At 40.9% G+C, this 24,270-nt stretch overlaps 2 protein-coding genes across 9 annotated transcripts; one reads left to right on the forward strand and one right to left on the reverse strand.

The window, feature by feature from the left end:
* Window positions 1-406: 406 nt before the first annotated feature.
* On the reverse strand, window positions 407-13,497 carry setdb2 (SET domain bifurcated histone lysine methyltransferase 2). 7 transcript variants are annotated; one of them, XM_062041647.1, is made up of 10 exons: window positions 13,262-13,497; window positions 12,007-12,120; window positions 8,983-9,078; window positions 8,765-8,907; window positions 8,444-8,698; window positions 4,407-4,732; window positions 4,176-4,345; window positions 2,639-3,009; window positions 707-795; window positions 407-630 (listed from the first exon to the last, which is right to left on the reverse strand). In XM_062041647.1, exons 1-10 carry the CDS (start codon window positions 13,266-13,268, stop codon window positions 444-446), a joined length of 1,758 nt encoding a protein of 585 aa, XP_061897631.1. In that variant the 5' UTR covers window positions 13,269-13,497; the 3' UTR covers window positions 407-443. The 7 variants fall into 7 exon arrangements, with proteins under 7 accessions (XP_061897631.1, XP_061897640.1, XP_061897650.1 ...); XM_062041656.1 differs by lacking the exon at window positions 13,262-13,497 and adding an exon at window positions 13,076-13,117; XM_062041666.1 differs by lacking the exon at window positions 13,262-13,497 and adding an exon at window positions 12,890-12,911.
* Window positions 12,913-24,096, forward strand: LOC133646390 (uncharacterized). Of its 2 annotated transcripts, none has more exons than XM_062041710.1 (9): window positions 12,913-13,326; window positions 16,188-16,376; window positions 16,440-16,562; window positions 16,638-16,870; window positions 17,003-17,140; window positions 23,227-23,414; window positions 23,538-23,617; window positions 23,680-23,763; window positions 23,933-24,096. In XM_062041710.1, exons 1-9 carry the CDS (start codon window positions 13,311-13,313, stop codon window positions 24,079-24,081), a joined length of 1,200 nt encoding a protein of 399 aa, XP_061897694.1. In that variant the 5' UTR covers window positions 12,913-13,310; the 3' UTR covers window positions 24,082-24,096. The 2 variants fall into 2 exon arrangements, with proteins under 2 accessions (XP_061897694.1, XP_061897685.1); XM_062041701.1 differs by having other exon boundaries at window positions 12,915-13,337; window positions 16,190-16,376.
* The last annotated feature ends 174 nt before the right edge of the window (window positions 24,097-24,270 follow it).

Here is a 24,270-nt window from a genome sequence, read left to right on the forward strand (position 1 = left end):
GTAAAATAATAAATATAAAGCAAAATGTAAACACTTATGATGTTGTTTTGTCTTTATATATTTTTTTCAATTGGAATATATTTTTACAATCTTTTATCTCATTGTAAAGAGAATTCCATAGTTGAACCTGATATACACATTTGTTTTAAAGTTGTCCTTCAATACTGATGTCTGAAACAACATTTTCTTCTCTGCTCTTCATTCTCACAAGTCATGACAAACATTTTTTGTACATTTGCTAATAATGTTTGACTTTTAGCCTTAAACATGACACATCATGTCTGTAACTTTACTAGTTCTGTAATTTCAATAAACCCGAATGAATAAATAATATGTTAGTGTGTTCTAAGTAATCTACTTTATGAATAATCCTTATGTATTGATTTCAAAATAAAAAGGGACAGGAAGATGTAAAAAGTGTTTTATTTGAAAAAGTAGTAGAATCAAGGAGTGTTGGGCTCACAAGCATCTCCACGTCCACAAGCAGCCACGTCACGGAAATTCTCCTTCATGAATCTGCCTCGACAGCAGCCGCTGCCACACATGCACGCCACTTCCTGTTGATGCTTGGGTGGCACGTGTGTGTCAGGAGAATAATTCCAGGTGAGTTCCGTACCTGCCTTCACCACACTTACACACACACACACACACACACACTTGTAATATTGCAGACTGAAACACAGTACATCATTAGTGCTCTTCTCACCGGCTGGTGAAGAAAGCGGTGATGGCAAAGTCGGGGTCATGAGAGTCAGTGAAGACGTTCTGGATGAAAAGATTAGGCTGGCAACTGTGCTGCAGTGGACATACAAGTCAAATGGCATTCATATCACAGGTTGTTTCTGACAACAATTCTCAACCGATTAGTCTTAGGAGAACACAAATGTAATTCCAAAATAAATAACATTGAATATACACTACCGTTCAAAAGTTTGGGGTCACCCAAACAATTTAGTGGAATAGCCTTCATTTGTAAGAACAAGAATAGACTGTGGAGTTTCAGATGAAAGTTCTCTTTTTCTGGCCATTTTGAGCGTTTAATTGAGCCCACAAATGTGATGCTCCAGAAACTCAATCTGCTCAAAGGAAGGTCAGTTTTGTAGCTTCTGTAAGGAGCTAAAGTGTTTTCAGATGTGTGAACATGATTGCACAAGGGTTTTCTAATCATCAATTAGCCTTCTGAGCCAATGAGCAAACACATTGTACCATTAGAACACTGGAGTGATAGTTGCTGGAAATGGGCCTCTATACACCTATGTAGATATTGCACCAAAAAGCAGACATTTGCAGCTAGAATAGTCATTTAGCACATTAGCAATGTATAGAGTGTATTTCTGTAAAGTTAAGACTAGTTTAAAGTGCTTTTCCTTCAAAAATAAGGACATTTACATGTGACCCCAAACTTTTGAACGCTAGTGTATTATAATTGGAACTTTACAGGATTTACAGCTAAATGATCTCAACATTATTCATGTATTTATTAAAGTCCCCCCCAGAAAATACTGAATATTCTTCTTCTTTTCTTCTTATCGGTGTGGATTTTAAGCGGCACTGAAAATCTTCAACATCATTGCAAGTTAGATGTATCTGTAAACTTCATTCATTTGCAGTAGTTTGCAAAAAATAAAATTAACATTGACTAACACAGCTTACACTACATGCATCATCTGTACATTTTGAAAATAAATGTACCGTCCTTTTCAAAGGGGTTTAAATTAGACATGTCCGATAATGCCTTTTTTGTCGATATCCAATATTGTCCAACTCTTAATTACCGATTCCGATATCAAGCGATACCGATATATACAGTAGTGGAATGAACACATTATTATGCCTCATTTTGGTGTGATGCCCCGCTGGATGCATTAAACAATGTAACATTTTTCCAAAATAAATCAACTCAAGTTATGGAAAATAATGCCAACATGGCACTGCCATATTTATTATTGAAGTCACAAAGTGCATTATTTTTTTTTTAACAAGCCTCCAAACAGCAGCTTGGAATTTGGGACATGCTCTCCCTGAGAGAGCATGAGGAGGTTGAGGTGGGCGGGGTTGGCGGGGGGGTGTATATTGTAGCGTCCCGGAAGAGTTAGCGCTGCAAGGGGTTCTGGGTATTCTTTGTGTTGTGTTTATGTTGTGTTACGGTGCGGATGTTCTCCCCAAATGTGTTTGTCATTCTTGTTTGGTGTGGGTTCACAGTGTGGCACATATTTGTAACAGTGTTAAAGTTGTTTATAGGGCCACCCTCAGTGTGACCTGTATGGCTGTTGACCAAGTCTGCCTCGCATTCACTTGTGTGTGTGAAAAGCCGTAGATATTATGTGACTGGGCCGGCACGCAAAGGCAGTGCCTTTAAGGTTTATTGGCGCTCTGTACTTCTCCCTACGGCCGTGTACACAGCAGCCTTTTAAAAAGTCATACATTTTACTTTTTGAAACCGATACCGATAATTTCCGATATTACATTTTAAAGCATTTATTGGCCGATAATATCGGCAGTCCGATATTATCGGACATCTCTAGTTTGAATACATCATATATAATAATTATGGAAATATATATATATTTTTTTAACAGACTGGACATGTCAACTAAAAATGTGTCTCTAACGATGACTTCATGTTAAGTTCACCTACGTTGAAGAAGCGGCTCACGTTTCCTTCCCTCGTGGCATCCAACAAATAAACACCACCAGGGTTTGTAACTCTGTTCAAACTCTTTAGACTCTCCATCTTGTTGCCATTCCCAGCAGCATTTGCGGTCATCACAGAGATCTTCTTCCCCGTCTTTTCGTCCGGATGTGCGCTGACCTCTGTGGGTCTCTGGATTACTGGAACATGCAGCGGGGGCGAGGTGGGTGCAGGTGTTTCCAAGGTGCTCCCTTCCAGTACGGGGGGTGCCAGCCACTCCGTCACCACCTCCACCTCGTCATCTGACGGCAAATCCACTCTGGTCAGTTTGGGAGGAGGAGGCTCGATGGGTCTCTGGGCTCTCTGCAGGATCACGCCTGGAGAAGTCCACATAGTCAGCACTTATTTGGGGTGGACATCAGAATAAAATGATGGCTTCTTTGTAGAGATGTCCGATAATATCGGACTGACGATAGTATCGGCCGATAAATGCTTTAAAATGATCGGTATCGGTTTCAACAAGTAAAATGTATGACTTTTTAAAAGGCCGCTGTGTACACGGCCATAGGGAGAAGTACAGAGCGCCAATAAACCTTAAAGGCACATAATATCTATGGCTTTTCACACACACAAGTGAATGCAAGGCATACTTGGTCAACAGCCATACAGGTCACACTGAGGGTAGCCGTATAAACAAGTTTAACACTGTTACAAATGTGCGCCACACTGTGAACCCACACCAAACAAGAATGACAAACACATTTTGGGGAGAACATCCGCACCGTAACACAACATAAACACAACACAACAAATACCCAGAACCCCTTGCAGCGCTAACTCTTCCGGGACGCTACAATACCTACTCAGTAGCCTAGTGATTAGAGTGTCCGCCCTGAGATGGGTAGGTTGTGAGTTCAAACCCTGGCTGAGTCATACCAAAGACTATAAAAAAAATGGGGCCCATTACCTTCCTGCTTAGCACTCAGCATCAAAGGTTGGAATTGGGGGTTAAATCACCAAAAATGATTCCCGTAGCGCGGCAACGCTGCTGCCCACTGCTCCCCTCACCTCCCAGGGGGTGAACAAGGGAATGGGTCAAATGCAGAGGACACATTTCGCCACACCTAGGGTGTGTGTGTGACTATCATTGCTACTTTAACTTGAATATACACCCCCCGCTAGCCCCTACCCCCCCAACCCCGCCCACCTCAACCTCCTCATGCTCTCTCAGGGAGAGCACGTCCCAAATTCCAAGCTGCTGTTTTGAGGCATGTTAAACAAAAGAATGCACTTTGTGACTTCAATAATAAATATGGCAGTGCCATGTTGGCACTTTTTTCCATAACTTGAGTTGATTTATTTTGTAAAACCTTGTTACATTGTTGAATGCATCCAGCGGGGCATCACAACTAAATGAGGCTTAATAATGTGTTCATTCCACCACTGTATGTATCGGTATCGGTCGATATCGGAATTAGTAATTAAGACTTGGACAATATGGGCAAAAAAGCCATTATCGGACATCTCTAGTTGTTTGTCTTACCTGCAAATATGCACACAAAAGTCCCCGCATCCAAGTCGTCACGGCAACGCACAGCCCAGCCACAAGGGTCTCTCCAGAACACTTGAAGACGGACTCGGATTCCTCGCTGCACAAGTTGATTTTGGCAGCGTGCTCGATCACAGCTGCACCACGGCCCGCACTCAAACAACCTGCCGCACGTCATCACCCGCTGATTAGCCACACCTGTCATTCATACTCTCCTCAACTCACCCTAGCGGCAAAGGCTCGGTCAGTCTCTGATGGCTATAATTGCGCTGAGCTCCCGTCATGGCGATGCAGGCGCAGCGTTGTGCGTCCAAGCAGCCGTCCGGGCAGTCACAGCAGGCATCAAACATGGGGCCGCGGCTCAAGAAGCAGCCGTGCGGCCATCGTTCCTTCCTGTAGCGGAATTCAGCAGGCCGGGTATCGCCGGGGCCGAGGCACAGCTCCACTGGCGTTGGCTCAGAGCCACGACTCAGGTCTATCTCCGGAAGCTGGGGACTCTGCACTTCAGAAGGATCCAACTGCACGGCCATGTTGAAGGAGAAGTAGTCTAGCTGGAGGAAGGATTTTGAAATGATTTGTTGAAATTGTCAAACTCACAGCGGAGTGTCACAATTCCCGCTCTCTATCCTGTGATAAGTGGGCTGGACATCAAATAACCTCAAAAGCCTGGAAATAATATGTATCAATAAAGTACTAAATGTATTATTCCTTTCCATTTTGGGGGAAAAAAATATATGTACTCCATGTAATCGCAAATGATGTTAACGTAAATATCATGCAAAAAATATATGATCAAACATTCAAACCATTTTTTAAATAGAAATAAATACTAATAATAATGATTACAAAATCAAAAGGTGCAATGTAAAAGTAGCAATAGATTTCATGGTCAAATTGTGAAATTTAATGTGCTTTTTACAGCATTTTTCTCTAAATGAAAAAAAACAACTACTTTTTTTACTGTAATAAACTGTGATGGCATTTTGGCATTTACAGTAATTAGGGATGTCCGATAATGGCTTTTTGCCAATATCCCGATATTGTCCAACTCTTTAATTACCGATACCGATATCAACCGATACTGATACTGATATATACAGTTGTGGAATTAACACATTATTATGCCTAATTTGGACAACCATGTATGGTGAAGATAAGGTCCTTTTTTTTTAAAATTAATAAAATAAAATAAGATAAATAAATTAAAAACATTTTCTTGAATAAAAAAAGAAAGTACAACAATATAAAATCAGTTACATAGAAACTAGTAATGAATGAAAATGAGTAAAATGAAGTGTTAAAGGTTAGTACTATTAGTGGAGCAGCAGCACGCACAATCATGTGTGCTTACGGACTGTATCCCTTGCAGACTGTATTGATATATATTGATATATAATGTAGGAAGCAGAATATTAATAACAACCCTTTTGTGTGAATGAGTGTAAATGGGGGAGGGAGGTTTTTTGGCTTGGTGCACTAATTGTAAGTGTATCTTGTGTTTTTTATGTGGATTTAATAAAAAAAAACAAAAAAAACGATACCGATAATTTCCGATATTACATTATAAAGCATTTATCGGCCGGCCGATATTATCGGACATCTCTAACAGTAATACATTTACAGTAATACACCCACAAATCTACACTTGTTGATTTGCGGTAAAAACAAACAAACTGGCAGCTCAGGACATTTGCTTTGCAATGACCTTTTTTCCCCAACTCATTTGTGTTAGCTTGCGGTGCTCTCCCGCCTCCACCCACACAAACAAAGATCACGGGTGACTGACAAGATGGTCAACTCTGTTCATGTAATTGTGTTCTACAACAAACATGCTCAGCTGCTGAGAGTGAAACCTCTGCACGCAAGAGACGGAGAAACTTATCAACTTCATTTTCATTTATCGTGCACTAAATTTACTCATGGATTATCGGCCCCGAAGTAGCCACTAAACTACTGGATCACTAGACCAGAGGTTCTCAAACTGTGGTACACGTACTCCATCTGGTGGTGCGCCAAAGAAGCACTTGATCAAAGTACAGTGTTTTATTTTCCTCTATTCAAACACAGTGTTACTGTTTAAACTGAGTACTGTTACAGTGGCCAAAAATACTAAATACTTGTTAAATAAAACCTCTGCCTTGTTTTTAATGAATACTTAGGCCATTACTTATTTTAATGTTGGTCATTATGTTGGTACTTGGAGAGCCAAGTGTTTTCTGAGGTGGTAACATTTTGAGAACCACTGCTTAGACACCAGCAACTCAATCTCAGATCAAGGGTTAAGCCTAATTGAGTCAGGTGTGGTCAAATTAAGAGTCATTTATCACATACGGAACAAGAATGCTCTACACACTCCAGTATAGCTGGCATGTCACGTCCCGCCCAATGAATACTTGTGGTGGTCAATGGGTACTGGGCGCCATTAAGCCTTTCCCAAAGAAAACATGTCCTATGCTTGTGATTGTTTTGACTGTACCAATCGTTCAAATTGTGAAAAGGATGAACGTTTCTCCAGAGTTTCTCCAGGGGGAATTAAAAAGGGAGGAATAGTGCAAGATTTTACGACACGAGGAGAAAAGCGTGCAGCAGACACACTTCAGTCCACAGGAGCAGAGTCAAAAAAACACAAGAGCCATCTTAGCTTGTTTAAGGTTTGTTTGATATACCGTATTTTTCAGACTATAAGTGGCAGTTTTTTCATAGTTTGGCCGGGGGTGCGACTTATACTCAGGAGCGACTTATGTGTGAAATGATTAACACATTAGCGTAAAATGTCCAATAATATTACTGATGTCATTCACGTAAGAGACTAGACGTATAAGATTTCATGGGATTTAGCGATTAGGAGTGACAGATTGTTTGGTAAACGTATAGCATGTTCTATATGTTATAGTTATTTGAATGACTCTTACCATAATATGTTACGTTAACATACCAGTTGGTTATTTATGCCTCATATAACGTACACTTATTCAGCCTGTTCACTATTCTTTAGACATTTTAAATTGCCTTTCAAATGTCTATTCTTGCTGTTGGATTTTATCAAATACATTTCCACAAAAAATGCGACTTATACTCCAGTGCGACTTATATATGTTTTTTTCCTTCTTTATTATGCATTTTCGGCCGGAGCGACTTATACTCCGGAGCGACTTATACTCCGAAAAATACGGTACATTTAAAGGTTATTATTTATTTAGAAAAGAATCAAAGAGTATCGAGATACATTTTGGTACCGGTGCTGGTACCGAGGTATTGGTATCGGGACAACACTACCAGAATGTTACCACAGCAACAAAAAACTAAATGCTCACATTTGTTTACTTAAGAAAAATTGTGCATGCATGAAAACTTTATTATCGGAGAATTTTTAAGAACAGTTCAGGAAATGTCCGTAATGGTAAGAGGAACAAATGATTACATTTTGAGGGTGATCTGTATCAGTTCTACTATGATACCTTTAAGTTTCCATTAATAGGTTCTACAGTAGGTGGTTGTATTTTTGCCTCAGCCTTCACTTTTCTGAACCAAGGATGTCGTTGTGACTTGTGCAGCCCTTTGAGACACTTGTGATTTAGGGCTATATAAATAAACATTGATTGATTGATTGATATTTCCCATTTAAGTATTATCTTGATATTATTTGTGTTAATCAGATTTCGAAAAGCACCAACTGGGCGAGTCTGAATAAAAGAAAGCAAATGTGGGCAAAACGTAAAATAGTTCAACTTTTTACCAAAGGCAGTAATCCTAAATGAATCTTTCAGCACGTACACAATGTTGACATCCATAGTTATATTTTGATAAACAATCATAAATGAATCTTTCAGCACGTACACAATGTTGACATCTATAGTTATATTTTGATAAACAATCATAAATGAATCTTTCAGCACGTACACAATGTTGACATCCATAGTTATATTTTGATAAACAATCATAAATGAATCTTTCAGCACGTACACAATGTTGACATCCATAGTTATATTTTGATAAACAATCATAAATGAATCTTTCAGCACGTACACAATGTTGACATCTATAGTTATATTTTGATAAACAATCATAAATGAATCTTTCAGCACGTACACAATGTTGACATCTATAGTTATATTTTGATAAACAATCCTAAATGAATCTTTCAGCACGTACACAATGTTGACATCTATAGTTATATTTTGATAAACAATCCTAAATGAATCTTTCAGCACGTACACAATGTTGACACTAGCAATACAGTCATGTAGAAGAAAGTGGCTGACCTGCAGTACATCGTAGCTCTCTGTGGCCAATAGAAAGCGCATCACATCGTCGTGGTTACGGAGGCTTTGCCCACATGGGGTTTTATAAATGACATCCCAGCGGCCTTCATGTTCTTCCTCAGTTAAAAAATCTGTCTGCGGTTCTTTTTTGGCCAAAATCCTCCTGAAATTGCAAAGCTGCGGGGCCATAAGCGGGTTCTGAGCCCAGAATGGCGGTGTGGACTGGAACATGTCAGGTAAAGAAGGCAGGCAGGTCTAAAGAGAGAAGAGCATCAAAGCTGCTTAGAAGAGAAATGGAATGTTGGTAGTGGAACATATTACCTTGCAGCACTCGTGCAGATGGTAGGGCATCTGAGCGGGCTCCAGAGGAGGCAGCAGTTCCTCACCGCCTGCAGGACAAGTGGCTGACAAGGGAGGTGTGGAAGTAGGGCTCTGCTGGGCAAGTTCATTTTGCGGTACATCATCTGAGCAGGAAAATAGAAAAATGAGTAGTTACAAAATGTGCCACATGCATTTAATTTGCAGCAGAGGTTAGTTACCAGCACCGACAACAACCCGCACCACTGGGGTGTCCACTGAAGAAGACAGAACCGTCCAATCCAGGCAGTCAAATAGCTTCAATGCCTGAACCTGTTCTGTTGGAAAAGAGCCAGACATCAGACGGCTGATTCATCAGTGCAAATAATTGCCATTTATTCAGGATGGACTAAATTTAGAATGAACAAATGAAACAAAGGTAAACAAAATCCTCTCTGCATTATCAAACTCACGATCTAGAGATATATACGGTCTGGACACTTTCTTCCTAAAAACGTATAAAGATAGTCTTACTGCTCCTATAACAACATTGATAAATAAATCAATAACAGAAAACACTTTCCCTACTACGTTGAAAACTGCCACTATCATCCCAATCCATAAAGCAGGAAATAAACAAGACATCAACAATTACAGACCAATTAGCCATCTCCTCGTTATATCCAAAGCAATAGAAAAAGTGATCGTGGAGCAACTCACAGAACATTTGGACTATGAAGACCTCCTACATCCCATGCAGTTTGGCTTTCGGGCAAATCACTCGACCGAAACTGCATGTTGCCTTCTACTAGAAACAATCAAACTGCATGTTACCTTCTACTAGAAACAATCAAACTGCATGTTACCTTCTACTAGAAACAATCAAACTGCATGTTACCTTCTACTAGAAACAATCAAACTGCATGTTGCCTTCTACTAGAAACAATCAAACTGCATGTTGCCTTCTACTAGAAACAATCAAACTGCATGTTACCTTCTACTAGAAACAATCAAACTGCATGTTGCCTTCTACTAGAAACAATCAAACTGCATGTTGCCTTCTACTAGAAACAATCAAACTGCATGTTACCTTCTACTAGAAACAATCAAACTGCATGTTGCCTTCTACTAGAAACAATCAAACTGCATGTTGCCTTCTACTAGAAACAATCAAACTGCATGTTGCCTTCTACTAGAAACAATCAAACTGCATGTTGCCTTCTACTAGCAACAATCAAACTGCATGTTACCTTCTACTAGAAACAATCAAACTGCATGTTGCCTTCTACTAGAAACAATCAAACTGCATGTTACCTTCTACTAGAAACAATCAAACTGCATGTTGCCTTCTACTAGAAACAATCAAACTGCATGTTGCCTTCTACTAGAAACAATCAAACTGCATGTTGCCTTCTACTAGAAACAATCAAACTGCATGTTGCCTTCTACTAGCAACAATCAAACTGCATGTTACCTTCTACTAGAAACAATCAAACTGCATGTTGCCTTCTACTAGAAACAATCAAACTGCATGTTGCCTTCTACTAGAAACAATCAAACTGCATGTTACCTTCTACTAGAAACAATCAAACTGCATGTTGCCTTCTACTAGAAACAATCAAACTGCATGTTGCCTTCTACTAGAAACAATCAAACTGCATGTTACCTTCTACTAGAAACAATCAAACTGCATGTTGCCTTCTACTAGAAACAATCAAACTGCATGTTGCCTTCTACTAGAAACAATCAAACTGCATGTTGCCTTCTACTAGAAACAATCAAACTGCATGTTGCCTTCTACTAGCAACAATCAAACAAAACCTTGATAATGGAGGTGTAGTTGGAGCAATATTCTTAGACCTCCGCAAGGCATTCGATACAGTCAGTCACCCCAAGTTACTTACAAAATGAACATCTTTTAAACTGTCGACAGATCCTCTGGCCTGGATTATGTCATATCTATCTGGTCGGACCCAATGTGTCCGTATTGATAACACAACATCCAGTCTCACCGCTACTGATATTGGCCTGCCACAAGGCTCTAATATCGGCCCTCTTCTTTTCTCCATGTATATAAATGACCTGCCATCTGTATGTGAGGAGGTAAATATCCAGATGTATGCAGATGACACGGTTATTTATACTTGGGGAAAGGACGCTGAAACGGTTGCCAGAAAACTTCCAGCAGCCACGGAGAAGGTGGCAAGATGGCTACATGACTCTTGTCTTACATTAAACATTAAGAAAACTGCATTTTGTAAACAAATATAAAATGTCATCCTTTCCAAATATAACGGTTAATAAGGAAATAATACAAAATGTTAGTGAATATCGTTACCTGGGTGTCATTTTAGAGCCAACACTTGGCTTTAAAAAAACGTATCAAACAGATGTGCCAGAGTCTTAAATACAACATAAAAAGGTTCACTTTGCACAAACAATCCCTCAAAATCCTTGACCGAAAACCACAACACCACAATCACTGTTTAGTTCTCCAAAAATATAGATTGTTAAATTTAGCTAACATTCAAAGATTAGCATCAATACGAATGGCCCATCGAATCTTAAATAACACTGCACCAGCGCCACTTAAGCACTTTGTCCATTTTACATCTGCTGTGACAACTAGAAACACACGAGCCTCCACCAGGGGGCAGTGTGGCGTACCCAGATGTAAAACCTCTTTTGCACAATCAGCCTTTTCATATAAAGCCATAAAGGAATGGAAGGACCTCACAACAAACTTGAAAAGTCTAACAGATGACTCTTCATTCACAATTGAAGTTAAAAAGTGGCTTTGGAGCAATCAAAGCTGCTCACTCGGTCACTAAGGTGGGCATTATGTTTGACACATCAACCTAATGTGTATTATATTTATCCATGAGAGCATTTTTTATTGTAAATTGTGAGATGTGTGTGTTAAAATCTTGGTTGTTTTTACAAATGATGACAGATGTGAACAAAAGCATGTATTGTCTTTGTGTGATGATGTAAATGAGGTGTGCTTGTATTGTATATTAAGTATGTGTCCATGAAAAGGCATTTGATGACTTTTCTTAATACTTGTGTATGATTTTATTGCCATAATTTTATTGCATGATTTTTGTGTCCCTTTCATTTAGGTAGCCAGGGACTGCAGATGGAAATGAGCTATTTAGCTATAATCTGGTACAGAACATATCTGTATTTAAACTTAATGTTTCTGTGCATTGTCCCTTCAAATAAAGACTAAACTACTATGCTGATTGATCCGCAAACAAGAGAACCTTTGTCTGATGCGGTCTTCTTCTTCAGGACTTCCCTCAGGTGGTTGAGGTGCTTGTATATGATCTTGAAGACGTGGTCCACATTCTCTTTGGCCCAGAACGTTTTTGCCCGATCTTGAAACACAAAATGTGAGAAGGTGTTTTTCCATCTTTGAAAAGGGACAAGCGGTAGAAATGGATGGATGGATGGACTTGGGGACATCAGCAGATTTGACAGATTGTATCACACAACAGTTCACAGGACTACAAGCAATAATGTGGACTTCTCACCAACATCTTGATCAAATGAAGCATCCATTTCAAGCCCAAAGAACGACTTAGTAAAGACTTAGTAAAGACTTAATTAGTAAAGACTTAGTAAAGACAGCAGAACTGAAGATAACAACAAAGTGAAACTAGAAGGCGTTAGCTGCTATGCTAACTAAATCACTTCAAATCAAACCAGCAGCTGAGATCCTGTTAATACTAAATCATACCCAAACTTGCATTTTATATTTGATCTTAATGGCATTCCAAATGTTGTTATATTTCTAACAATTAGCCCCAGCAGCATTGACTGGAAGAAAGATTCTCTTCAAACAAAAGCAGTAGGATAATGTGCCCTGTTGTTTGTCTCGCAGACAAAACGTCTGAAAGTCACAATGTCCAATTTCGATACATATGCTGCCAAAATAACATGCAGCAAAATATAATTGAATATTGATATCCAACTTATGAAAACTGGACTAGTTTTATAATTCATTGAATAATATATTTCGCCTGCGAGTCTAAAAGGAGGAAACATTCTCACCGTTCATTTGAGACTTCAGTCGGCCACCGTAGTTTTATAATTCATTGAATAATATATTTCGCCTGCGAGTCTAAAAGGAGGAAACATTCTCACCGTTCATTTGAGACTTCAGTCGGCCACTGTAGTTTTATAATTCATTGAATAATATATTTCGCCTGCGAGTCTAAAAGGAGGAAACATGCTCACTGTTCATTTGAGACTTCAGTCGGCCACTGTAGTTTTATAATTCATTGAATAATATAATTCGCCTGCGAGTTTAAAAGGAGGAAACATTCTCACCGTTCATTTGAGACTTCAGTCGGTCACCGTAGTTTTATAATTCATTGAATAATATATTTCGCCTGCGAGTCTAAAAGGAGGAAACATGCTCACCGTTCATTTGAGACTTCAGTCGGCCACTGTAGTTTTATAATTCATTGAATAATATATTTCGCCTGCGAGTTTAAAAGGAGGAAACATTCTCACCGTTCATTTGAGACTTCAGTCGGTCACCGTAGCTTCTTCACTTCTGCGCATGTCACGTTCACGTGAGGAAAGTCAGGTTTGTTATTGTGTTATTTTGTGTTGTTTTATTGTGTTGTTTTCTGTTGGGTTATTTTGTGTTGTGTTATTTTGTGTTGTGTAATTGTGATGTGTTATTTTATTGTTTGTTGTGTTATTTTGTGTTGTGTTATTATTTGTTGTGTTATTGTGTATTGTGTAATTGTGACGTGTTATTTTGTGTTGTTTTATTGTTTGCTGTGTTATTGTTTGCGATTATTCCAGTTTTCGGCAACAATCAAAAAAACAGCAACACATGGCTGGTGTTACTTCCGGTGTGTTTGTGTAACAGTCTAATCGACAAGTTGTGCAACTCTGACGTCATGAAAAGTGAGGCGATCACTACCTTCATTAATTAGTATTTCGCTAATTGTGCTATAAATGAATGTGTACATGAAATGTATTTATCTATTTTTTTAACCTATAAAGTAGTATTTTTTTTCCTGGCAGGTAAAATGCTTTTAATTTGAAATACATTTCAGTCAGCGAGTAGGGAATAGTCAATACATCCGCGTAAATACAGTTTAAATGAATGTGTACATGAAATTTATTTATCTATTTTTTTAACCTATAAAGTAGTATTTTTTTTCCTGGCAGGTAAAATGCTTTTAATTTGAAATACATTTCAGTCAGCGAGTAGGGAATAGTCAATACATCCGTGTAAATACAGTTTAAAGATGTGATGTAGGAAAGTCAGATTTTCGGCTAATTATGTTTGATTATTATTTGTCTCGAAGACGCACACAATTACAACATGATTCTTCACCATTTCCAGTTTCTCTTTCAACATTTTCGAAAAGGAGTAGGAAGAAGCAGAGGTCACTTGGTGCCACCCGTGTTCTATTTCATAGCAAATACCAACACATTTATTCACTTCCTTTTCTAAATGCGGACACAATTTACTCCATAAATAATACATTTGAATAAATATACAGTAGAGGCCAAAAGTTTGGACAAAACCTTCTCATTAAATGTGTTTTCTTTATTTTCATGACTATTTACATTGTAGATTGTCACATCAAAACTATGACACCTGTGAAGTGAAAACCATTTCGGGTGACTACCTCTTGAAGCTCATGGAGAGAATGCCAAGAGTGTGCAAAGCAGTAATCAGGGTGGCTATTTTGAAGAAACTAGAATATAAAACATGTTATTTCACCTTTTTTTGTGAAGTACATAACTCCACATGTGTTCATTCATAGTTTTGATGTGACAATCTACAATGTAAATAGTCATGAACATAAAGATTGAATGAGGAGAAGGTGTGTCCAAACTTTTGGCCTGTACTGTATACAAATACACCAGAGGGACAAGCGGTAGAAAATGTATGGATAAATAGGAACGTAAGTTGTAATTCTCATAGTGAGATGACTAAGATGATCTCATTTTTATCATCTTTGTGCTTTGTAAGCACTTTGAGTTTTATGGCCAATAAAGTTGTGAAGGAGTTTGCTTTACACCTGGTAGATGACTCCTGTGTGGCGGTCTGTGAGGGAAGTCTTATGCCAATAAAGTTGTGAAGGCGTTTGCTTTACACCTGGTAGATGACTCCTGTGTGGCGGTCTGTGAGGGCAGTCTTATGCCAATAAAGTTGTGAAAGAGTTTGCTTTACACCTGGTAGATGACTCCTGTGTGGCGGTCTGTGAGGGAAGTCTTATGCCAATAAAGTTGTGAAGGAGTTTGCTTTACACCTGGTAGATGACTCCTGTGTGGCGGTCTGTGAGGGCAGTCTTATGCCAATAAAGTTATATGGGAGTTTACTTTGCTCCTGGTAGATGACTCCTGTGTGGCGGTCTGTGAGGGCAGTCTTATGCCAATAAAGTTATATGGGAGTTTACTTTGCTCCTGGTAGATGACTCCTGTGTGGCGGTCTGTGAGGGCAGTCTTATGCCAATAAAGTTGTGAAGGCGTTTGCTTTACACCTGGTAGATGACTCCTGTGTGGCGGTCTGTGAGGGCAGTCTTATGCCAATAAAATTGTGAAGGAGTTTGCTTTACACCTGGTAGATGACTCCTGTGTGGCGGTCTGTGAGGGCAGTCTTATGCCAATAAAGTTGTGAAGGCGTTTGCTTTACACCTGGTAGATGACTCCTGTGTGGCGGTCTGTGAGGGCAGTCTTATGCCAATAAAGTTGTGAAGGAGTTTGCTTTACACCTGGTAGATGACTCCTGTGTGGCGGTCTGTGAGGGCAGTCTTATGCCAATAAAGTTATAAGGGAGTTTACTTTGCTCCTGGTAGATGACTCCTGTGTGGCGGTCTGTGAGGGCAGTCTTATGCCAATAAAGTTGTGAAGGAGTTTGCTTTACACCTGGTAGATGACTCCTGTGTGGCGGTCTGTGAGGGCAGTCTTATGCCAATAAAGTTGTGAAGGAGTTTGCTTTACACCTGGTAGATGACTCCTGTGTGGCGGTCTGTGAGGGCAGTCTTATGCCAATAAAGTTATAAGGGAGTTTACTTTGCTCCTGGTAGATGACTCCTGTGTGGCGGTCTGTGAGGGCAGTCTTATGCCAATAAAGTTGTGAAGGAGTTTGCTTTACACCTGGTAGATGACTCCTGTGTGGCGGTCTGTGAGGGCAGTCTTATGCCAATAAAGTTGTGAAGGAGTTTGCTTTACACCTGGTAGATGACTCCTGTGTGGTGGTCTGTGAGGGCAGTCTTATGCCAATAAAGTTGTGAAGGAGTTTGCTTTACACCTGGTAGATGACTCCTGTGTGGCGGTCTGTGAGGGCAGTCTTATGCCAATAAAGTTGTGAAGGAGTTTGCTTTACACCTGGTAGATGACTCCTGTGTGGCGGTCTGTGAGGGCAGTCTTATGCCAATAAAGTTGTGAAGGAGTTTGCTTTACACCTGGTAGATGACTCCTGTGTGGCGGTCTGTGAGGGAAGCCTTATGGGCCATGTGTGCAGCCGACGCCATGTCAATGCCTGTCCACTGGTACTACGACATCCATGACATCAAGCGAGACTTTGGTGGTTGGATATCCGGCTTGAACGCGCCCAGAAGCAAACACCCGAGCAGCATCCTCAGCCTTTCCAGCACCAGTGAGTCTTCTCAATGTGTTTGTTGCTGAGTGGTTTTTAAAGCTCTGTGGTTATGTGACTCAGCTGGTAGCGGCCGCACTTGGTGCTTGTCGACTGCCAATCAAGAGGAGGTGGTTGGTAACGTCATTCTTCATGACAAATTGCCATTTTGGAAATCCTCTGGTGGATCCCCTCATTATCACCAAGGTACCTTTTGGCAGATGGCAATGGTTTGTTGACTAATGTACAATAGTAATGATTACCTATGTTGGAATGTTGCAGGAATGAAGGCAGGTGACAACACGCTCAATGTCCTGTGTGCCCTCCGAGCCGCTCGAACGCTCGCCAGCGCTGGTTATGCGGACATCTCTCTTCCTGATGCTCGGGCTGCCGTGCTGGTGGATTACATTCAGTTCTTGACCACACCTGGCATGCACAGCGACACATATGCCGAGTCTTTCCACCGATCATTCTTTTCGGACTGGCAGGACAGCAGGCCGACATCAAGCCGGGATGTAAGCTCAATCTCAATGCTCTAAGATGGTAGTTTGAGGAAACAACATTCTAATACTGGATGACAGGAATCTATGTCAAAGTCTACCCATTTTGTTTAACTAACAACCCCATTGTCTATCAACCCATGCAAGGTTCTGGAGTTTGCGGAAAGACGTTCAAGGCAGAAGCTAAGCGCCTCGTTCCATGACAGCCAGCTGGATGCTATCGGTTGTTTTCCCATGACTCTGCCCTTCATTCTTCTCTCAGCCTCAAGCAGTGAGGAGGAAGCTGTGAGTACCACGCTCACTGAGTAGAAATAAGAAGGTGGATGTGTAATAGAGACCAGCCAGTGTACATTGGTATACCTCACTATCTAGCACAGTGGTTCTTAACCTGGGTTGGATGGAACCCTAGGGGTTCGGTGAGTCGGCCTCAGGGGTTCGGCGGAGGTCAAGACACACCCGACTCATCGTGTAAATACAAACTTCTCCCTATCGGCGTATTACGGATACGACAACAGCAGAAGTCAGACTGATTTGCAGGTGTGTCGTTTGTTGTGGGTTTATGCACTGTGTTGGTTTTGTTGTTAGAACAAGGTGATGTTCATGCACGCTTCATTTTGTGCACCAGTAATAAAACATGGTAACACTTTAGTATGGGGAACATATTCACCATTAATTAGTAACTTATTAACATGCAAATTAGTAACATATTGGCTCTTAACTAGTCATTATTAAGTACTTATTAATGCCTTATTCGGCATGGCCTTATTATAACCCTAACCCTCTAACCCTGGCCCTAACCCTCTAACCCTGATCCTAACCCTCTAACCCTGACCCTAACCCTCTAACCCTAACCCTAATCAAATAACTCTAAAGTAAGTCTTTGTTACTTAAAAACTCTAAATTAGGTCTTTGTTACTTAGAATATGTTCCCCTAGTGTCCAAATAACTCTAAATTAAGTCTTTGTTACTTAGAATATGTTCCCCTAGTGTCCAAATAACTCTAAATTAAGTCTTTGTTACTTAGAATATGTTCCACATACTAAAGTGTTACCAACAACATATAACTTCGGCTTGAATTTGAAAAAAAAACACATTTTATTTTTCACTAAAGAAGGGTTGGGTGAATGCGCATATGAAACTGGTGGGGTTCGTTACCTCCAACAAGGTTAAGAACCACTGGTCTAGCACCTTAAGAGCTTGTGTTGGACATGGAGTTGAGAGCTTTTAGCTCGATGTTTGGCGCTCCTGCACACTCATTCGGTGGATCCATTTTCAAGACCTGGGCGGAAGTGAAAAAGGTGCTAAACCAAGCGGGTTACAGATGCATGAAAAAATTCATTACAGTGGAACCTGTTTATCAATCAATCAATCAATCAAAGTTTACTTATATAGCCCTTAATCGCGAGTGTCTCAAAGGGCTGCACAAGCCACAACCACATCCTCGGCTCAGATCCCAATTAGGGCAAGAAAAAACTCCAGCCAATGGGATAACAATGAGAAACCTTGGAGGGGACCACAGATGTGGGGACACACCCACCCACCCACAGACCCACCCGGTGTCTGGTGCAATGGACGTGGAGTTTATGTTGATGCCTTTCGGACTGGCTGACCTAAGCGGTTATCAGCATAATCAAAACCGTTATTGCTTGCACATTTACGTTTGACTTTGGCCAGAGACAAAAGGAGAATTAGCTACAATAAAGGCCATACCAAACCCATTTTTAAGCCTTTTTAATTAAACCGGGACATCTGTGCAGATTTTTATTTTGATTCTGTTTTCATTTGATATTTTACACTCTTGTGTAATAGAGCTGCTCTGGTCATTTATTTGGATGTCCTCACCTCATTACCTATAAAGCTTTGGTACGTGCGCAAATCTTTATTTCGTTGGCTAACAATCTAAACCAGGGGTGCACATTACGTGGATGGCAAGCTAGCGGTGGATGGTGGAGGGTGTGTCAGTCCATGGTGGAGGGTGTGTCAGTCCATGGTGGAGGGTGTGTCAGTGGAGGTGTCAGTCCATGGCGGAGGGTGTGTCAGTCCATGGTGGAGGGTGTGTCAGTCCATGGCGGAGGGTGTGTCAGTGGATGGTGGAGAGTGTGTCAGTCCATGGTGGAGGGTGTGTCAGTGGAGGTGTCAGTCCATGGCGGAGGGTGTGTCAGTCCATGGTGGAGGGTGTGTCAGTCCATGGTGGAGGGTGTGTAAGTGGAGGTGTCAGTCCATGGCGCAGGGTGTGTCAGTCCATGGTGGAGGGTGTGTCAGTCCATGGTGGAGGGTGTGTCAGTCCATGGTGGAGGGTGTGTCAGTCCATGGCGGAGGGTGTGTCAGTCCATGGTGGAGAGTGTGTCAGTCCATGGTGGAGGGTGTGTCAGTCCATGGTGGAGGGTGTGTCAGTCCATGGTGGAGGGTGTGTCAGTCCATGGTGGAGGGTGTGTCAGTCCATGGTGGAGGGTGTGTCAGTCCATGGTGGAGGGTGTGTCAGTCCATGGTGGAGGGTGTGTCAGTCCATGGCGGAGGGTGTGTCAGTCCATCGCCAGTCAGGCATTAAAAAAATAGACTTAAAAATTGGCCATCATTAATCTTTACTATGACGTGACTTTGGTCACTTGATTGACATTGACAACACCCGAGGGTCTTGTGAGATGATGCTGGCTGCTGCCAGATCATTATTAAGAAAAAACGACCGACAGGAAGGCCAGAAACACTTTTTATTTCAACAGACTCTCGCGCCGTACCTGCCGTCAAAACTGTAAAGACCGACTGCACAGTTCCTGTCTTCACAACAAAAGTGCTGCTTCATCCTGCCTGCGCTAACAAAATAAGAGTCTCAGAAAGCTACGGAGTTTTCCGCCAATGTATTTCTTGTAAAGTGCATAAAGAGGAGTATGGAAGCTGGACAAACTTTCATGTGGTATTGGACAGGAAGGAGGACTTCATTGTCAAATGTGGAGGTTATCATCACTACTGTCTGATTCTAAGTGGAGGTTATCATCACTACTGTCTGATTCTAAGTGGAGGTTATCATCACTACTGTCTGATTCTAAGTGGAGGTTATCATCACTACTGTCTGATTCTAAGTGGAGGTTATCATCACTGCTGTCTGATTCTAAGTGGAGGTTATCATCACTGCTGTCTGATTCTAAGTGGAGGTTATCATCACTACTGTCTGATTCTAAGTGGAGGTTATCATCACTACTGTCTGATTCTAAGTGGAGGTTATCATCACTACTGTCTGATTCTAAGTGGAGGTTATCATCACTACTGTCTGATTCTAAGTGGAGGTTATCATCACTACTGTCTGATTCTAAGTGGAGGTTATCATCACTACTGTCTGATTCTAAGTGGAGGTTATCATCACTGCTGTCTGATTCTAAGTGGAGGTTATCATCACTACTGTCTGATTCTAAGTGGAGGTTATCATCACTACTGTCTGATTCTAAGTGGAGGTTATCATCACTACTGTCTGATTCTAAGTGGAGGTTATCATCACTACTGTCTGATTCTAAGTGGAGGTTATCATCACTGCTGTCTGATTCTAAGTGGAGGTTATCATCACTGCTGTCTGATTCTAAGTGGAGGTTATCATCACTGCTGTCTGATTCTAAGTGGAGGTTATCATCACTACTGTCTGATTCTAAGTGGAGGTTATCATCACTACTGTCTGATTCTAAGTGGAGGTTATCATCACTACTGTCTGATTCTAAGTGGAGGTTATCATCACTGCTGTCTGATTCTAAGTGGAGGTTATCATTACTACTGTCTGATTCTAAGTGGAGGTTATCATCACTACTGTCTGATTCTAAGTGGAGGTTATCATCACTGCTGTCTGATTCTAAGTGGAGGTTATCATTACTACTGTCTGATTCTAAGTGGAGGTTATCATCACTACTGTCTGATTCTAAGTGGAGGTTATCATCACTACTGTCTGATTCTAAGTGGAGGTTATCATCACTGCTGTCTGATTCTAAGTGGAGGTTATCATCACTGCTGTCTGATTCTAAGTGGAGGTTATCATCACTACTGTCTGATTCTAAGTGGAGGTTATCATCACTACTGTCTGATTGTAAGTGGAGGTTATCATCACTACTGTCTGATTCTAAGTGGAGGTTATCATTACTACTGTCTGATTCTAAGTGGAGGTTATCATCACTACTGTCTGATTCTAAGTGGAGGTTATCATCACTGCTGTCTGATTCTAAGTGGAGGTTATCATCACTGCTGTCTGATTCTAAGTGGAGGTTATCATCACTGCTGTCTGATTCTAAGTGGAGGTTATCATCACTACTGTCTGATTCTAAGTGGAGGTTATCATCACTACTGTCTGATTCTAAGTGGAGGTTATCATCACTACTGTCTGATTCTAAGTGGAGGTTATCATCACTACTGTCTGATTCTAAGTGGAGGTTATCATCACTACTGTCTGATTCTAAGTGGAGGTTATCATCACTACTGTCTGATTCTAAGTGGAGGTTATCATCACTACTGTCTGATTCTAAGTGGAGGTTATCATCACTACTGTCTGATTCTAAGTGGAGGTTATCATCACTACTGTCTGATTGTAAGTGGAGGTTATCATTACTACTGTCTGATTCTAAGTGGAGGTTATCATCACTACTGTCTGATTCTAAGTGGAGGTTATCATCACTACTGTCTGATTCTAAGTGGAGGTTATCATCACTGCTGTCTGATTCTAAGTGGAGGTTATCATCACTGCTGTCTGATTCTAAGTGGAGGTTATCATCACTACTGTCTGATTGTAAGTGGAGGTTATCATTACTACTGTCTGATTCTAAGTGGAGGTTATCATTACTACTGTCTGATTCTAAGTGGAGGTTATCATCACTGCTGTCTGATTCTAAGTGGAGGTTATCATCACTGCTGTCTGATTCTAAGTGGAGGTTATCATCACTGCTGTCTGATTCTAAGTGGAGGTTATCATCACTACTGTCTGATTCTAAGTGGAGGTTATCATCACTACTGTCTGATTCTAAGTGGAGGTTATCATCACTACTGTCTGATTCTAAGTGGAGGTTATCATCACTGCTGTCTGATTGTAAGTGGAGGTTATCATCACTACTGTCTGATTCTAAGTGGAGGTTATCATCACTACTGTCTGATTCTAAGTGGAGGTTATCATCACTACTGTCTGATTCTAAGTGGAGGTTATCATCACTACTGTCTGATTCTAAGTGGAGGTTATCATCACTACTGTCTGATTCTAAGTGGAGGTTATCACTGCTGTCTGATTCTAAGTGGAGGTTATCATCACTACTGTCTGATTCTAAGTGGAGGTTATCATCACTACTGTCTGATTCTAAGTGGAGGTTAGCATCACTGCTGTCTGATTCTAAGTGGAGGTTATCATCAATACTGTCTGATTCTAAGTGGAGGTTATCATCACTACTGTCTGATTCTAAGTGGAGGTTATCATCACTACTGTCTGATTCTAAGTGGAGGTTATCATCACTGCTGTCTGATTCTAAGTGGAGGTTATCATCACTACTGTCTGATTCTAAGTGGAGGTTATCATCACTACTGTCTGATTCTAAGTGGAGGTTATCATCACTACTGTCTGATTCTAAGTGGAGGTTATCATCACTGCTGTCTGATTCTAAGTGGAGGTTATCATCACTACTGTCTGATTCTAAGTGGAGGTTATCATCACTACTGTCTGATTCTAAGTGGAGGTTATCATCACTACTGTCTGATTCTAAGTGGAGGTTATCATCACTACTGTCTGATTCTAAGTGGAGGTTATCATCACTACTGTCTGATTCTAAGTGGAGGTTATCATCACTACTGTCTGATTCTAAGTGGAGGTTATCATCACTACTGTCTGATTCCCATCAATGCAAGTCATCACAATCATAGCAACTTATAATAAACATGCTTATATTATCATTAAACACCTTTCACTTGTTAACAGAAACCTCTCTTTCATAAATAAATCAATATAAATGTGAATGATCACCTCCACTTGGTCAATTGAAAAGTAGCTCACCTGCAGAAAAAGTGTGACCACCCCTGGTCTAAAAAAAAACTGTAAAATGTTTTAATTTTGAAGTTTTGCACAGAACAAGAAGTCACTTTTTGAATGTTGTGTAATTAGACAGGAGTTATCTTGTTGTCATGCCATGTTAATAATGACATTTGACATAAATGGGCCTGTTTTTAAAAGACATAACCCCTTTGAACCTCTAATAATTGTCCACAGTCAACCAGGTATGTCCACTTTCTCGGGAAAATACGCTGAATGTGATGAGTTGGTCGATATAAAGCGGTTGTCGACATAAGCTGGACTTACTGAAGCGGGTTCCACTCAATCAAACATTGATGTTCTCTATTGTAACCTCTCACCTGTGGGTCTTTAGGTTTGTGCTGCAGTTGAGTTTGTGAAGCTCTCCCACCCCCACCCCGCTGTGCCCGAGTACGTGTCCATCTACAGCCGGGCACTGCACGCCGTGCTGGGCGGTGCCAGCGTCTGCCAGCAGGCTGAAGGTGCTCTCAGGACGCTGGGAGTGTGGGACACCTGCAACAAGTACAGTCAACAGGCCGCCAGGTGCAAACTCAGACAATGTTGCTCTTACATGCTTTTTTCTATCTCCCAGGAAAGGATTATTTGCACTGTACATTTGATTCATTGAAGAAACCTTTTCAAATGTTTTGTCTCTGGGCGTGTCAGCTTTCCCGAGTGGTCTGAACAACGCCTGCGGGTTCATCAGAGTGCTGTCAGTCACCTCGGCCTTGCTTGCTACACCAAAGGTGGCGAGAGAAACTTTTGTCTGGGAGTTAAATGTCACTGAACTAACGCTGTGACTTCCCAGGAGCACTTTCTAGCATGTTCTACCTCGCCCACCAGTTTCACGACAACCCCACCGCAGGAATCCTGGCCAACACCAATTGTGGAGGTTGGAATGCTCACTTTTTCAGCTATTTCAGACGTCAAGGCACTTTGTAATGATTAACAATTAAAACACATCTGAATGGCACATTTGATTGTTTTAACACTTTTTTTAATCCCAGTTATTCCTTGGTCAGTGCTAATGCTTCTGATATGTGCCTTCATTTTCATTTCAGGGGAAAACTGTAACCGTGGGTCAGCATTGGGCGCCCTGCTAGGGGCAGGGGGATCCTACACCGATGCAACTATCCCTCAGGACTGGAAGGACAAGTTGACGGACGCCCAGGACTTTATTCCCAACATACTGAAGTATCTGCAGCATTGACTGAGGAACACCACTACCACTTTACCACCTATGTCTTCTGCTTTACACATACTAGTTGAAATATTTGATTTAAAGGGTTCCCATTATGCAAAACCAACTTTTCTTACCTTTCGGTACCTATATTTGGGAACCCCGTAAGTCTAGAAATTGTGACATCAAACCATGTAGGCATGGCGGAGATATTTATAA

Source organism: Entelurus aequoreus, linkage group LG01 (genome assembly GCF_033978785.1).
Source record: "Entelurus aequoreus isolate RoL-2023_Sb linkage group LG01, RoL_Eaeq_v1.1, whole genome shotgun sequence".
Classification (NCBI taxonomy): domain Eukaryota; kingdom Metazoa; phylum Chordata; class Actinopteri; order Syngnathiformes; family Syngnathidae; genus Entelurus; species Entelurus aequoreus.